General features: G+C 42.6%; 1 protein-coding gene across 1 annotated transcript in view; it reads right to left on the bottom strand.

The window, feature by feature from the left end:
• Window positions 1-309: 309 nt before the first annotated feature.
• Window positions 310-13,393, bottom strand: part of FAM186A (family with sequence similarity 186 member A) — a 57,120-nt gene continuing 44,036 nt past the window's right edge. Inside the window, exons 5-7 of the mRNA XM_032282854.1 lie at window positions 4,705-4,897; window positions 1,109-1,260; window positions 310-499 (exon numbers count right to left, since the gene is read on the bottom strand). Coding sequence (XP_032138745.1) covers window positions 310-499; window positions 1,109-1,260; window positions 4,705-4,897 — 535 coding nt within the window. The remainder of the gene's footprint in view (window positions 500-1,108; window positions 1,261-4,704; window positions 4,898-13,393) is intronic.

The following is a 13,393-nucleotide window of genomic DNA, read 5'->3' as shown; positions in this document are numbered from 1 at the left end:
TATTTCTATTAACAGATTTCTAAGGATGGAATTAAAAGTGGACCTATCTAGTGTTAGATTAGGTTCATGGTATTAAAACTGGTTTTTTGCTTGTTTTATGTTATTCAAATGGTGACATCTACAGGCCTATGATGAGAAACACAGACTAATGCTGAATTTACCTGTACTATTTTATGACAGGTGTGAGTCCTAACCTCATACTGAACATTACTTTTGGTAACTCCTTGGTGCTACAGGAGAAAGTCAAGTTAGGGAAACAAAAAGTATACGATCAAAGGCCCAATTATGAGAGTGCTTCCAGTCCATAACTTACTGTGATTGGAGGGATGCAAGAGATTTTCTGAAGGTAGACTGCACATCTAACTGCAGCAGCCTAGGAATATCTGGGTACCCACCCAGCTGGGCCCAGAGTGAATGCATAGATGTCTTCTCTGCTATTGGGTAGCTTGTAGTGGACAGATCAACATTCCAGATGGCCTCTGTCTGGTCCTCTTGTTGTCTACAGAATCAGAGCATAAATTGGAAGCACCAAATTTTTCTGAGCTCCATAGCCCATTAATATATATCTTATTCACCCCTATCTACCACCACCTAGTCCTATAATGCCCTCCCCTTGCACTGACCAGCATTAGCTCTGCCCACTTTGACAGACAGATGGATGAAAAAGCAGAACTTGCTGAGTTACCAAAGCTGCATTTTCATTACTTCACCTAGTAATCCATTTTAAAACTACCATTTTAGCTTCATGGCTTATAGAGACCATATAACTTTTCTCCTTCCTTCCTAAAGCTCCTTCCTCCTTAAAAAAAAAAAAAGAAAGAAAAGAAAAAGAAAGGATAATGCTTCTAAGTTTCTTTATTAAAATAATTTTTTTTTTAGTAAGAAAGAATCAGCTTTATTTTTAGAGGAACTCAAAATCCAATGTTAAATATTTAAGTAGAAATATATGTAAATTAACCTCTTGCAAAATTAGCTAAGGAAATTAATACTCCTTTAGACTTTCCATTGTACCATTTGATAATTGTGGGGAAAGGGAAGCTCTTGGGCAGGAAATTAGGTCCCACATATCGTCCAAACAAAGTTTAATATCAGTCTTTCTAGCACATACCTAAATTTCTTGAATATGTCAGAGGTTCTGTCCTCTTCCATTAGTAGTTTTAAGAATGGCTTTTGAACAAATATGGTAGAGGCAGGTATCTGCTTTCCTTTGATGATTAAGGGGATAGGTTGACTAAGATTCAAATCATGTATCTTTTTGAGCTATAAAAAAATTAGATCAGAAAAAGGAAACCATGAAAAGAGAATCTTTAGAAGGGTCTTCAGAGCTGTCCCTAGACTAAACTGTGACTCCACCTTTTCCATGGATTTGCAAATCCTCTCCCTACTCCACCCGCTTCCAACATTCATAATTTCAGAGGTGGCAGCTCTGCTATGTAAAAACCTTAGTCCTACTTAAGCTCAACTCCTCGTTCTCTCATTTTCTTGAGATGTTGGGATAGTTGCTTAATTTATCTGTACTTCTTTCTGCTCATTTCTAAAACAGGGATAATAACACAGGATTGTTGGGAGAATTGTAAAACACAGTATATATGGAAGCACTTTACAAATTGAAGCAGTGTGCAACTGTAATGATAGCCAGCATTTACTGAATACTTACTGAATGTCAGACACTGAACTAAGCACTTCCCATATATTAGCTGATTTGTTTTTTTTTTTTTTTTTTTTTTTTTTTTGAGACAGAGTCTCACTCACTCCATCACCAGGCGCCAGGCTGGAGTGCAGTGGCACGACCTCGGCTCACTGCAACCTCCACCTCCTGGGTTCAAGCAATTCTCCTGCCTCAGCCTCCCGAGTAGCTGGGACTACAGGTGCATACCACCACGCCCAGCTAATTTTTTTTTGTATTTTTAGTAGAGATGGGGTTTCACCATATTGGCTAGGATGGTCTCGATCTCTTGACCTCGTGATCTGCCCGCCTCAGCCTCCCAAAGTGCTGGGATTACAGGCGTGAGCCACCGCGCCTGGCCAGATTTGGTATTTATAACAACCTTATGAGATACGTATTATTATTACCCTTGTCTTATATATGGAGAATCTGAGGCTCAGAAAATGTAAGCAGCTTGCATAAAGTCACTTAGCTAGTATGTAGCTAGGCTGATTTGAGCCCACACAGTCTGATAGCAGAACTAATCCTCTTGACCACCATGCTGATTCAGTGCAAGGTATTTATTCATATCTAACCTCTTATCCCTTTTGCTTTGTCTCCTTTCTCTAAGCCTTGATACCCATACCTCATCCTCTGGCTTCTGGCTTCTCTGACCCCAGATCCTTATTCCTCCTCTGAAATGCCCTAGGCATTGTGATTCCTGTTAGATAACCCATGTTGCTGTCAACCCTATCTACATTGGCTATATTTGCCAAATAAAAAAAAGGAGCATATTCCTTTTTTTTACCAAGAGCTGTAATATTTAAAATATAACTGTTCTGGGCCAGGTGCAGTGGCTCATACTTGTAATCCCAGCACTTTGGGAGGCCGAGACGGGTGAATCACTTGAGGTCAGGAGTCCAAGACCAGCCTGTCCAATGTGGTGAAACCCTGTCTTTACTAAAAATACAAAAATTACCCGGGCATGGTGGTGGGCACCTATAATCCCAGCTACTCAGGAAGCAGAGGCAGGAGAATCACTTGGACCCAGGAGGCGAAGATTGCAGTGAGCCGAGATCACGTACCTGCACTCCAGCCTGGGTGACAGAGCAAGACCCCATCTCAAAAAATAAATGAATAAATAAATAATAAAATATGGCTGGGCGCAGTGGCTCATGCCTGTAATCCAAGCACTTTGGAGGCCAAGGCGGGTGGATCACGAAGTCAGGAGTTCAAGAACTGACCAACATAATGAAACCCCGTCTTTAAAAAATAAATAAATAGGCCGGTGCGGTGGCTCACGCCTATAATCCCAGCACTTTGGGAGGCCAAGGCGGGTGGATCATGAGGTCAAGAGATTGAGACCATCCTGGTCAACATGGTGAAACCCCATCTCTACTAAAAATACAAAAATTAGCTGGGCATGATGGCGCACACCTGTAGTCCCAGCTACTCGGGAGGCTGAGGCAGGAGAATTGCTTGAACCCAGGAGGCAGAGGTTGCAGTGAGCCGAGACTGCACCACTGCACTCCACCCTGGGTAACAAGAGCGAAACTCCGTCTCAAAAATAAACAAATAAATAAATAAAATAATAAAATAAAATATAACGGTTCTGGAAAATTTACAATACATGTTTGACTTGGATGAGGCTCTGTCTGATGAGAAGTCTCTCTCTACCTTCCAAAGTAGCAAGTAAACTAATCTTATAAATTAATTGATGTCGACTGGGTGTGGTGGGCTCACGCCTGTAATCCCAGCACTTTGGGAGGCCGAGGCAGGCGGATCATGAGGTCGGGAGTTTGAGACCAGCCTGGCCAATATGGTGAAACCCTGTCTCTACTAAAAATACAAAAATTAGCCAGGCGTGGTGGCTTGCACCTGTAGTCCCAGCTACTCGGGAGGCTGAGGCAGAAGAATCGCTTGAACCCAGGAGGTGGAGGTTGCAGTAAACTGAGATTGCACCACTGCATTCCAGCCTGGGCAACAGAGCAAGACTCTGTCTCAAAAAAAAAAACAAAAAACCCTGATGTTAATGAGAGAGAAGGATATATAGTTATAAAATGTCTCTAGAGGGCTGGGCGCGGTGGCTCATGCCTGTAATCCCGGCACTTTGGGAGGCTGAGGCGGGTGGATCACGAGGTCAAGAGATCAAGACCATCCTGGTCAACACGGTGAAACCCCGTCTCTACTAAAACTACAAAAAATCAGCTGGGCATGGTGGCGCGTACCTGTAATCCCAGCTACTCGGGAGGCTGAGGCAGGAGAATTGCCTGAACCCAGGAGGTGGAGGTTGCGGTGAGCCGAGATTGCGCCATTGCACTCCAGCCTGGGTAACAAGAGCGAAACTCCGTCTCCAAAAAAAAAAAAAAAAAAAAAAATGTCTCTAGAACCCCAGCTTGTAACATTTATCATTAGAACTCAGGCTGGGCGTGGTGGCTCATGGCTGTAATCCCAACACTTTGGGAGGCCAAGGCGGGTGGATCACCTGAGGTCAGGAATTCGAAACCACTAGCCAACATGGTGAAACCCCATCTTTACTAAAAATATAAAATTTAGCTGGGCGTGGTGGTGGGCACCTGTAATCCCAGCTACTCAGGAGGCTGAGTCAGGAGAATTGCTTGAACCCGGGAAGTGGAGGTTGCAGTGAGCCGAGATACTGCCACTGCACTCCAGCCTGGATGACAGAGCAAGACTCAAAAAAGAAGAAGAAAGCCATTTGAAAGACAGAGGCAGAGATTGGAATTATGTGACTACAAACAGGAATGCTAAGGATTGTCCATAGCCATCACAATCTAGGACAGAAACGTACAACAGAATGCCCTCTCAGAGCTTCTAGAAGGAACCAACCCGGCAGACACCCTGATTTCACTAATTTCTGGCCTCTAGAACTGTAAGAGAGTAAATTTCTGTTGTTTCAAGCTATGAAGTTTGTGGTAATTTGTTACAGCAGCCCTGGAAAGTAATATAGCATGCTGTCTCCAGGTAAATATCATTTTCAAAGCTTAGCCACTTTCGTGTTTTTACAACATGCTGGAGAGAGGGAGTGGAAAGCAGGTTACCTCGTCAAATACATGTATCATTTTCTTCAAGCACTGATTCCGTTTCTGCCCTAGAGACTTCTGCTTCTCAGTCCAGACCTGCATCACCTTTTTCTGGTAGTCATCAAGTCTGCTTAGCATCACATAAAGTTTCCTGGTCTCATAGCCTTTCCCAGTATTCTGGATGGCTTTTAGTCGTTTCATTATGTTGTTTCTTGAAAAGATAAATAAGAATTAGAATGATGGCTGGGTGTGGTGGCTCATGCCTGTAACCCCAGCACTTTGGGAGGCCAAGGCAGGCAGACAGCCTGAGGTCAGGAGTTTGAGACCAGCCTGGCCAACATGGTGAAACCCCATGTCTACTGAAAATACAAAAACTTGGCCAGGCACCATGGCTCAGGCCTGTAATCCCAGCTACTCAGGAGACTGACACAGGAGAATTGCTTGAATCCAGGAGGCAGAGGTTGTAGTGAGCCGAGATCGTATCACTGCACTCCAGCCTTGGGCAACAAGAGACAAACTTCATCTCAAAAAAAAAAAAAGAAGAAGAAGAAGAATGCTGGGTGAGGTGGCTCAAGCCTGTAATCCCACTTTGGGAGGCTGAGGCGGGCGGATCACGAGGTCAAAAGATCAAGACCATTCTGATCAACATGGTGAAACCCTGTCTCTACTAAAAATACAAAAAAAATTAGCTGGGCGTGGTGGCTTGCACCTGTAGTCCCAGCTACTTGGGAGGCTGAAGCACGAGAATTGCTTGAACCCAGGAGGTGGAGGTTGCAGTGAACTGAGATCGCGCCACTGCACTCCAGCCTGGCGTCTGGTGACAGAGCAAGACTCTGTCTCAAAAAAAAAAAAAAAAAAAAGAGAATGATAACAGTTATGACCCTACTTCATCAAACTTGTCCTCAGTTTCTTTCTTTCATGTTTTTTTTTTTTTTTTTTTTTGAGACAGAGTCTCTCTCTGTTGCCCAGGCTAGAGTGCAGTGGCATGATCTTGACTCATTGCAATCTCTGTTCCCCGGGTTTAAGCAATTCTCATACTTCAGCCTCCCAAGTAGCTGGGAATACAGATGCACACCACCACGCCCAGCTAATTTTTGTATTTTTAGTAGAGATGGTGTTTTGCCATGTTGGCCAGGCTGGTCTCGAACTCCTGACCTCAAGTGATCCTCCCGCCACAGCCTCCCAAAATGTTAGGATTACAGAAGTGAGCCACTAGGCCCCAACTGTCCTCAGTTTCTTTCAATTCTCCCATCATACCCAGTAAGTAGAGAAGGATGGGAACCTTACTTCATCAGACTTTAATCCAGTTCCTTTATGAACGAACCTTCAAAAATCTATATGATAACCAAAATTTTCATTAAGTCTTCACAAAGTTTTTAGTGTTACAATAGTGTTGCTCATTATTATTTTAATATATTTTAAAAGTTAGGCCAGATAAGGTAGCTCATGTCTGTAATCCCAGCACTTTGGGAGGCTGAGGTGGGAAGATTGCTTGAGGCGAGGAGTCTGAGACCAGCGTGGGCAATATAGTAAGACTCCGTCTCTACAAAAAAATAAAAATAGCTGGGCATGGCCAGGAGAGATGGCTCACGCCTGTAATCCCAGCACTCAGGAGGCCAAGGCAGGCAGATCACAAGGTCAGGAGTTTGAGACCAGCCTGACCAACATGGTGAAACCCTGTCTCTACTGAAAATACAAAAATTAGCTTGGTACAGTGGCACATGCCTGTAGTCCCAGCTACTCAGGAGGCTGAGGCAGGAGAATTGCTTGAACTGGGGAGGTGGAGGTTTCAGTGAGCTAAGATCATGCCACTGCACTCCAGCCTGGACGACATAGCAAGACTCCATCTCAGAAACAAAAACTAAAACAAACCACCACCACCACCACCACCACAAGAAATCTTCAAACTACTTTCCACAGTGGCTGAACTAATTTACATTCCCATTAACAGTAGATAAGCATTCCTTTTCTCTGCAGCCTTGCTATCATCTGTTATTTTTTACTTTTAATTTTTATTGTTATCATATTGAGACAGAGTCTCGCTCTGTGACCCAGGCTGGAATGCAGTGGAGAAATCTTGGCTTACTGCAACCTCTGCCACCTGGGTTCAAGCAATTCACCTGCCTCGGCCTCCCAAGTGGCTGGGACTACAACTGTGTGCAGCCACACCGGCTAATTTTTGTACTTTTAGTAAAGACAGGGTTTTACCATGTTGGTCAGGATAGTCTCGAACTCCTGACCTCAGGTGACGCCTCGGCCTCCCAAAGTGCTGGGATTACAGACATGAGCCACCGCACCTGGCCTCCTGACTTTTTGATAATAGCCATTCTAACTGTTGTAAAATGGTATCTCATTGTGATGATTAATTTTGTTGACCATTTTTTCATGAGTTTGTCAGCTGCTTATTTGAGATACTTTTGAGAAGTGTATATGTATGTCCTTGGCCCACTTTTTAATGGGTTTATTTATTTATTTATTTATTTATTTGCTTGTTGGATTGTTTTAAGTTCCCTTTAGATTCCAGATATTAGACTGTTGGATGCATAGTTTGTGAATATTTTCTCACATTCTGTAGGTTGTCTGTCTACTCTGTTGATAGCATCTTTGGCTGTGCAGAAGTTCTTTAATTAGGTTTCACTTGTCAATTTTTGCTTGTGTTGCAATTGCTTTTGAGGACTTAGTTATAAATTCTTTGCCAAGGTTGATGTCCAGAATGGTATTTCCAGAAGACACAAATTTTAAATAAAGAAACAGTGGGAGTTTGAGACCAGCCTGGCCAACATGATGAAACCCCGTCTCTACTTAAAATCCAAAAATTAGCCGGGCTTGGTGGCAGGCACCTGTTATCCCAGCTACTCAGGAGACGGAGGCAGGAGAATCACTTGAACCTGGGAGGCAGAGGTTGCAGTGAGTGAGATCGTACCACTCACTGCAGCCTGGGCAACAGAGCAAAAACTCTATCTCTAAATAAATAAATAAAATTTAAAAAGAAACAATGGTACTTCCTAGGTTTTCTTCTAGGATTTGTATAGTTTGAGGTCTTACTTCTAAATCTTTAATCCATCTTGAGTTAACTTTTGTATATGATGAAAGGTAGGGATGCAATTTTATTCGTCTGCATATGGCGAGCTAGCTGTCCCAGCATCATTTAATGGATAGAGAGTCCTTTCCCCATTGCTTATTTTTGTTGACTTTGTCCATGATCAGATGGTTTGGGCATGGGGCTTTATTTCTGGGTTCTCTATTCTGTTCCATTGGTCTATGTCTGTTTTTGTACCAGTACAATGTTGTTTTGGTTACTGTCACCTTATAGTATAGTTTGAAGTTGGATAATGTGATGCCTCCAGCTTTGTTGTTTTTGCATAGGATGGCTTTGGCTATTTGGGTTCTTTTTTGGTTCCATATGAATTTTAGAATAGTTTTTTTCTCATGTAGTGAAAAATGATGTTGTAGTTTAATAGGAATAGTATTGAATCTGTAGATTGTTTTGAGCAGTATAATCATTTTAACGATATTGATTCTTCCTATCCACAAGCATGGAATATTTTTTCATTTGTGTCATTTATTATTTCTTTCAACAGTGTTTTGTAATTCTCCTTGTAGTGATCTTTCCTCTCTTTGGTTAGAAGTAGTCCTAAACATATTAAATTTTTGGTGGATATTGTATATGGGATTATGTTCTTGATTTGTCTCTCAGCTTGAACATTATTGATGTATAGAAATGCTACTGGTGGCTGGACACAGTGGCTCAGGCCTGTAATCCCAGCATTTTGGGAGGCCGAGGCAGGTGGGTCATCTTAGGTCAGGAGTTTGAGACCAGCCTGACCAACATGGTGAAACCCTGTCTCTACTAAAAATACAAAATTAGCCAGGCGTGGTGGCATATGCCTGTAATCGCAGCTTCTCAGGAGGCTGAGGCAAGAGAATCGCTTGAACCCCAGAGCTGGAGGTTGTGGTGAGCCAGGATTATGCCATTGCACTCCAGCCTGGGCAACAAGAGTAAAACTCTGTCTCAAAAAAAAAAAGAAGAAAGAAAGAAAGAGAGAGAGAGAGAGACTACTAAACTTTTGTACATTAATTTGTATTCTGAAACTTTGCCAGGCAGGCAGGCAGGGCGCAGTGGCTCATGCCTGTAATCCTAGCACTTAGGCAGGCTGAGATGGGTAGATCACCTGAGGTCAGGAGTTTGAGACCAGCCTGGCCAACATGGTGAAACCCCATCTACTAAAAATACAAAGATTAGCTGGAGGTAGTGGTGCGGGCCTGTAGTCCCAACTACTCGGGAGGCTGAGGCAGGAGAATCTCTTGAACCTGGGAGGTGGAGGTTGCAGTGAGCCAAGACCACATCATTGCACTCCAGCCTGGGCAACAAGAGCAAAACTCTGTCAAAGAAAGAGACAAAGAGAGAGAAAGAAACTTTATTGAAGTCATTTATCAGTCCCAGGAGACTTTTCGTTGATGGAATCTTTAGGGTTTTCTAGGTGTGGAATTCATCAGCAGAGACAGACAATTTGACTTCTTTTCCTGTTTGGATGCCTTTTATTTCTTTCTCTTGGGTGACTAATCTAGCTAGGACTTCCAGTACTATATTAGACAGGAATGGTGAGAGTGGATATCCTTGTCTTATTCCTGTTTTGTTTTGTTTTGTTTTTTAAGGTCTTAACTACTTCAGTTTTCTGTGGACTATTCCTGTTCTTTAAGAGAATGCTTCCAGCTTTTGCCTGTTTAGTATGCTGTTGGCTGTAGATTTGTCATAAATGTCTGTTATTATTTAGAAGTATGTTCCTCCAATGACTCATTTGTTGAGGGTTTTTATCATGAAGTGATGTTAGATTTTATTGAAAGTTTTTCCCACATCTATTGAAATGATCATGTGGTTTTTATTTCTTTGTTTATGTTTATTTCTTTGACATGGGAGTTTTGCTCTTGTTGCCCAGGCTGGAGTGCAGTGATGTGATCTCAGCTCACTGCTCCCTCCGCCTGCTGGGTTCAAGCAATTCTCCTGCCTTAGCCTCCCAAGCAGCTGGGACTATAGGTATGTGCCACCACGCCCACCTAATTTTATGTTTTCAGTAGAGACAGGGTTTCTCCATGTTGGTCAGGCTTGAACTCCCAACCTCAGGTGATCCACCCGACTTGGCCTCCCAAAGTGCTGGGATTACAGGCATGCGCCACCACGCCTGGCCTATTTTTAATTCAGTTTATGTGGCAAGTCACATGTATTGATTTGTGTATGTTGAGCCATCCTTGCATCCCAGGAATAAACCCTACTTGATTGTGGTGAATTAAGTTTTTGATGTGCTCTTGGATTCAATTTGCTAGCATTTTGTTGAGGATTTCTGCATCTTGGACATCCATTCTTTTTTTTTTTTTTTTTTTAAGATGGAGTTTCACTCTTGTTGCCAGGTTAGAGTACAATGACTTGGTCTCAGCTCACTGCAGCCTTCACCTCCCAGGTTCAGGCAATTCTCCCTCAGCCGCCCAAGTAGCTGGGATTACAGGAGTGTGCCACCACACCCAGCTAACGTTTTTTGTATTTTTAGTAGAGACAGAGTTTAACGTGTTGGCCAGTCTGGTCTCGAACTCCCGACCTCCCCTGCCTTGGCGTACCAAAGTGCTGGGATTACAGGCATAAGCCATTGCACTGGCCAGACATCCATTCTTTTTTTTTTTTTTTTTTTTAAAGACGGGGTTTCACCATGTTGGTCAGGCTGGTCTTGAACTCCGGACCTCAGGTGATTCGCCCACCTTGGCCTCCAAAGTGCTTGGATTACAGGCGTGAGCCACCACGCCCGGCCGACATCCATTCTTAATTTAAAAAAAGAACAGGAACACATGGATACTTCTTTAATATGATCAAATGTATTTCAGCTGGCCAGGCTTGGTTGCTCAGGCCTGTAATTCCAGCACTTTTGGGAGGCCAAGGTGGGAGGACTGCTTGAGCCCAGGAGCTTGATACCAGCCTGGGCAACATAGCGAGGGATCCTGTCTATGAAACAAATAAACAAAAAAACAAACCCAGGAGTGGTGGCTTGCACTTGTAGTCCTAGCTACTCGGGAAGCTGAGGCAGGAGGATGGCTTAAACCCAGGAGTTTAAGGCTGCAGTAGGTCACGATCGTGCCACTGAACTCCAGCCTGGGTGACAGAGCAAGATACTGTCTCAAAAAAAAACAACAAAAAAAGTATTTCAACCCAAAAGTCAGCACTTTTCTTAATGACAAGTACTAGAAAGATGTTCACTATCTCTAATACACATATACATATATATATATATATATACACGCACATATACATATATATACGTGTGTGTGTGTATATATATTATATATATATATATATATATATATTTTTTTTTTTTTTTTTTTTTTTTTGAGACCAAGTCTTGTTCTGTCACCCAAGCTGGAATGCAATGGTGTAACCTTGGCTCACTACAACCTCTGCCTCCGGGGTTCAAGCAATTCTCCTACCTCAGCCTCCCTAGTAGCCAAGATTACAGGTGCATACCACCACACCCCACTAATTTTTGTATTTTTAGTAGAGATGGGGTTTTGCCATGTTGGCCAGGCTGGTCTCAAACTCCTAAACTTAAGTGATCCTCCTGCCTTGGCCTCCCAAAGTGCTGGGATTACAGGCGTGAGGCAACACACCTGGACTTATCACTACTATTTTAAAACAAATTAATAGTTATATTGTAATAATTAGTAATAAAGAACAACTCACATTTTGGCAATTTGAGTTACATAAGACTGGAGGAAATAAAAATATGAAATTAACTAAGACTGAGAATGTTTTGCAGTTTTTCAGAAGTGAGAATATAAATGTAAATGATACTTTAATATCCCCCCCTCTTTTTTTTGTTAAGGGGCAAGGCCTTGCTCTGTTGCCTAAGTGGGAGTGCAGTAGTCGGGTCATAGCTTTTTGCAGCCTGGAACTCCTGTCTCCAAGTGATCTTCCTGCCTTGGCCTCCCAAAGTGCTGAGATTACAGGTGTGAGCCACTGCACCCAGCCTCTAAATTACTCTTTTTTTTTTTTTTTAAGACAGAGTAAAATACTCTTAAAGATTAAATTTTCCTAGAAAAAAATAATGTGGGGCCATGGAAAGGCATTCCTAGCTGTTCCTCAGAGCAAGTCAAATGAACATAGCCTTATAGTCTTATCCTCGCTATTTTTTGACATTGTTCTGATGGTAGTTACCAATATATAGGCAAGAAACAGAAATCAGATGTTTAAAAATTGAAAAATCTAGGCCAGGTGTGGTGGTTTATGCCTATAATCCCAGCACTTTGGGAGGCCAAGGCAGGTGGATCACTTAAGGTCAGGAGTTCGAGACCAGCCTGGCCAACATGGCAAAACCCCATCTCTACTGAAAATACAAAAATTAGCCAGGTGGTGTGTGCCTGTAATCCCAGCCACTGGGAGGGTGGTGGCTGAGACAGGAGAATCTCTTGAACCCTGGAGGTGGAGGTTGCAGTGAGCTGAGATCATGCCTCTGCACTCCAGCCTGGGCAACAGAGTGAGACTGTCTCAAAAAAAAAAAAAAAAAAAAAGTTGGAAAATCTAGATATTAAAAAATCATTTTCAAGTAAGATGATTATATATCTGGAAAACTCAAGAAAATCAATTGAGGCTGTACATGGTGTTTCACACCTGTAAACCCAGCACTTTGGGAGGTTGAGGTGGGTAAATCACTTAAGCTTAGGAGTTGGAGATCAGCCTGGGCAACATGGTGAAACTCTGTCTCTATAAAAAATACAAAAGTTAGCCAGATATGGTGGCATATGCCTATAGGCCAAAAGGCTGTGGTGGAAGGATTGCTTGAGCCTAGGAGGCAGAGGTTGCACTGAGCCAAGATTGCACCACTGCATTCCAGCTTGGGTGACAAAACCAGACCCTGCAAAAGAAAAAAAGAAAGAGAGGGGAGGGGAGGGGAAGGGAGGGGAGGGGAGAGAGAGCAAAAAAGAAGAAAGACAATGAACAAAAGGTTCACATGCTTTAATATAGCAAGATGGTTGCATACAATATTGAGTCTCCATTTACCATAGCACCAACAACAAAAATAAAAAACACTTAGAATATGCAAGAGCTAGACAAAAACTTTAAGATGCTCTTTTTTTTTCTTTTTTTGAGACCAAGTCTTGCTCTGTCATACAGGATGGAGTGCAGTAGTGGCGTGATCTCAGCTCACTGAAATGTCTGCCTCCTGGGTTCAAGTGATTCTCCTGCCTCAGCTACCTCAGTATCTGGGATTACAGGCAGCTGCCACCATGCCCACCTAATAATTGTATTTTTAGTAGAAACAGGGTTTCACCATGTTGACCAGGTTGGTCTCGAATTCCTGACCTCAGGTGATCTGCCCACTTCAGCCTCCTAAAGTAGCTGCTAGGATTACAGGTATGAGTCACCATGCCTGGACCTATAGCTGTTTTATGCATTTATTTAAACATATAAAAATTAAAATTTTGTGCATATGTGGTCACGCATGCACATGCACACACACAAAAAAAAAACCTGAACAAAAAAAAGAGATGTATACTTGGCCTGGGTGACAACGTGAAACTCTGTCTCAAAAAAAAAAAAAAGATATACCATATTCTTGGGTAGGAAGACTATATTCGTGAAGATAAGCTAGGTTTTACTGTTTTAGCAAAACCCACAAGCCTCAGTGCCTTAAAACAACAAACAGTTTACTTGTTGCTCATACTATGA

This window comes from Sapajus apella, unplaced genomic scaffold, assembly GCF_009761245.1.
Source record: "Sapajus apella isolate SASKATOON/1434 unplaced genomic scaffold, GSC_monkey_1.0 scaffold2, whole genome shotgun sequence".
Lineage (NCBI taxonomy): Eukaryota > Metazoa > Chordata > Mammalia > Primates > Cebidae > Sapajus > Sapajus apella.
Note: the sequence above shows the minus strand (reverse complement) of the source record. Positions and strands in the feature narration are given on the sequence as shown.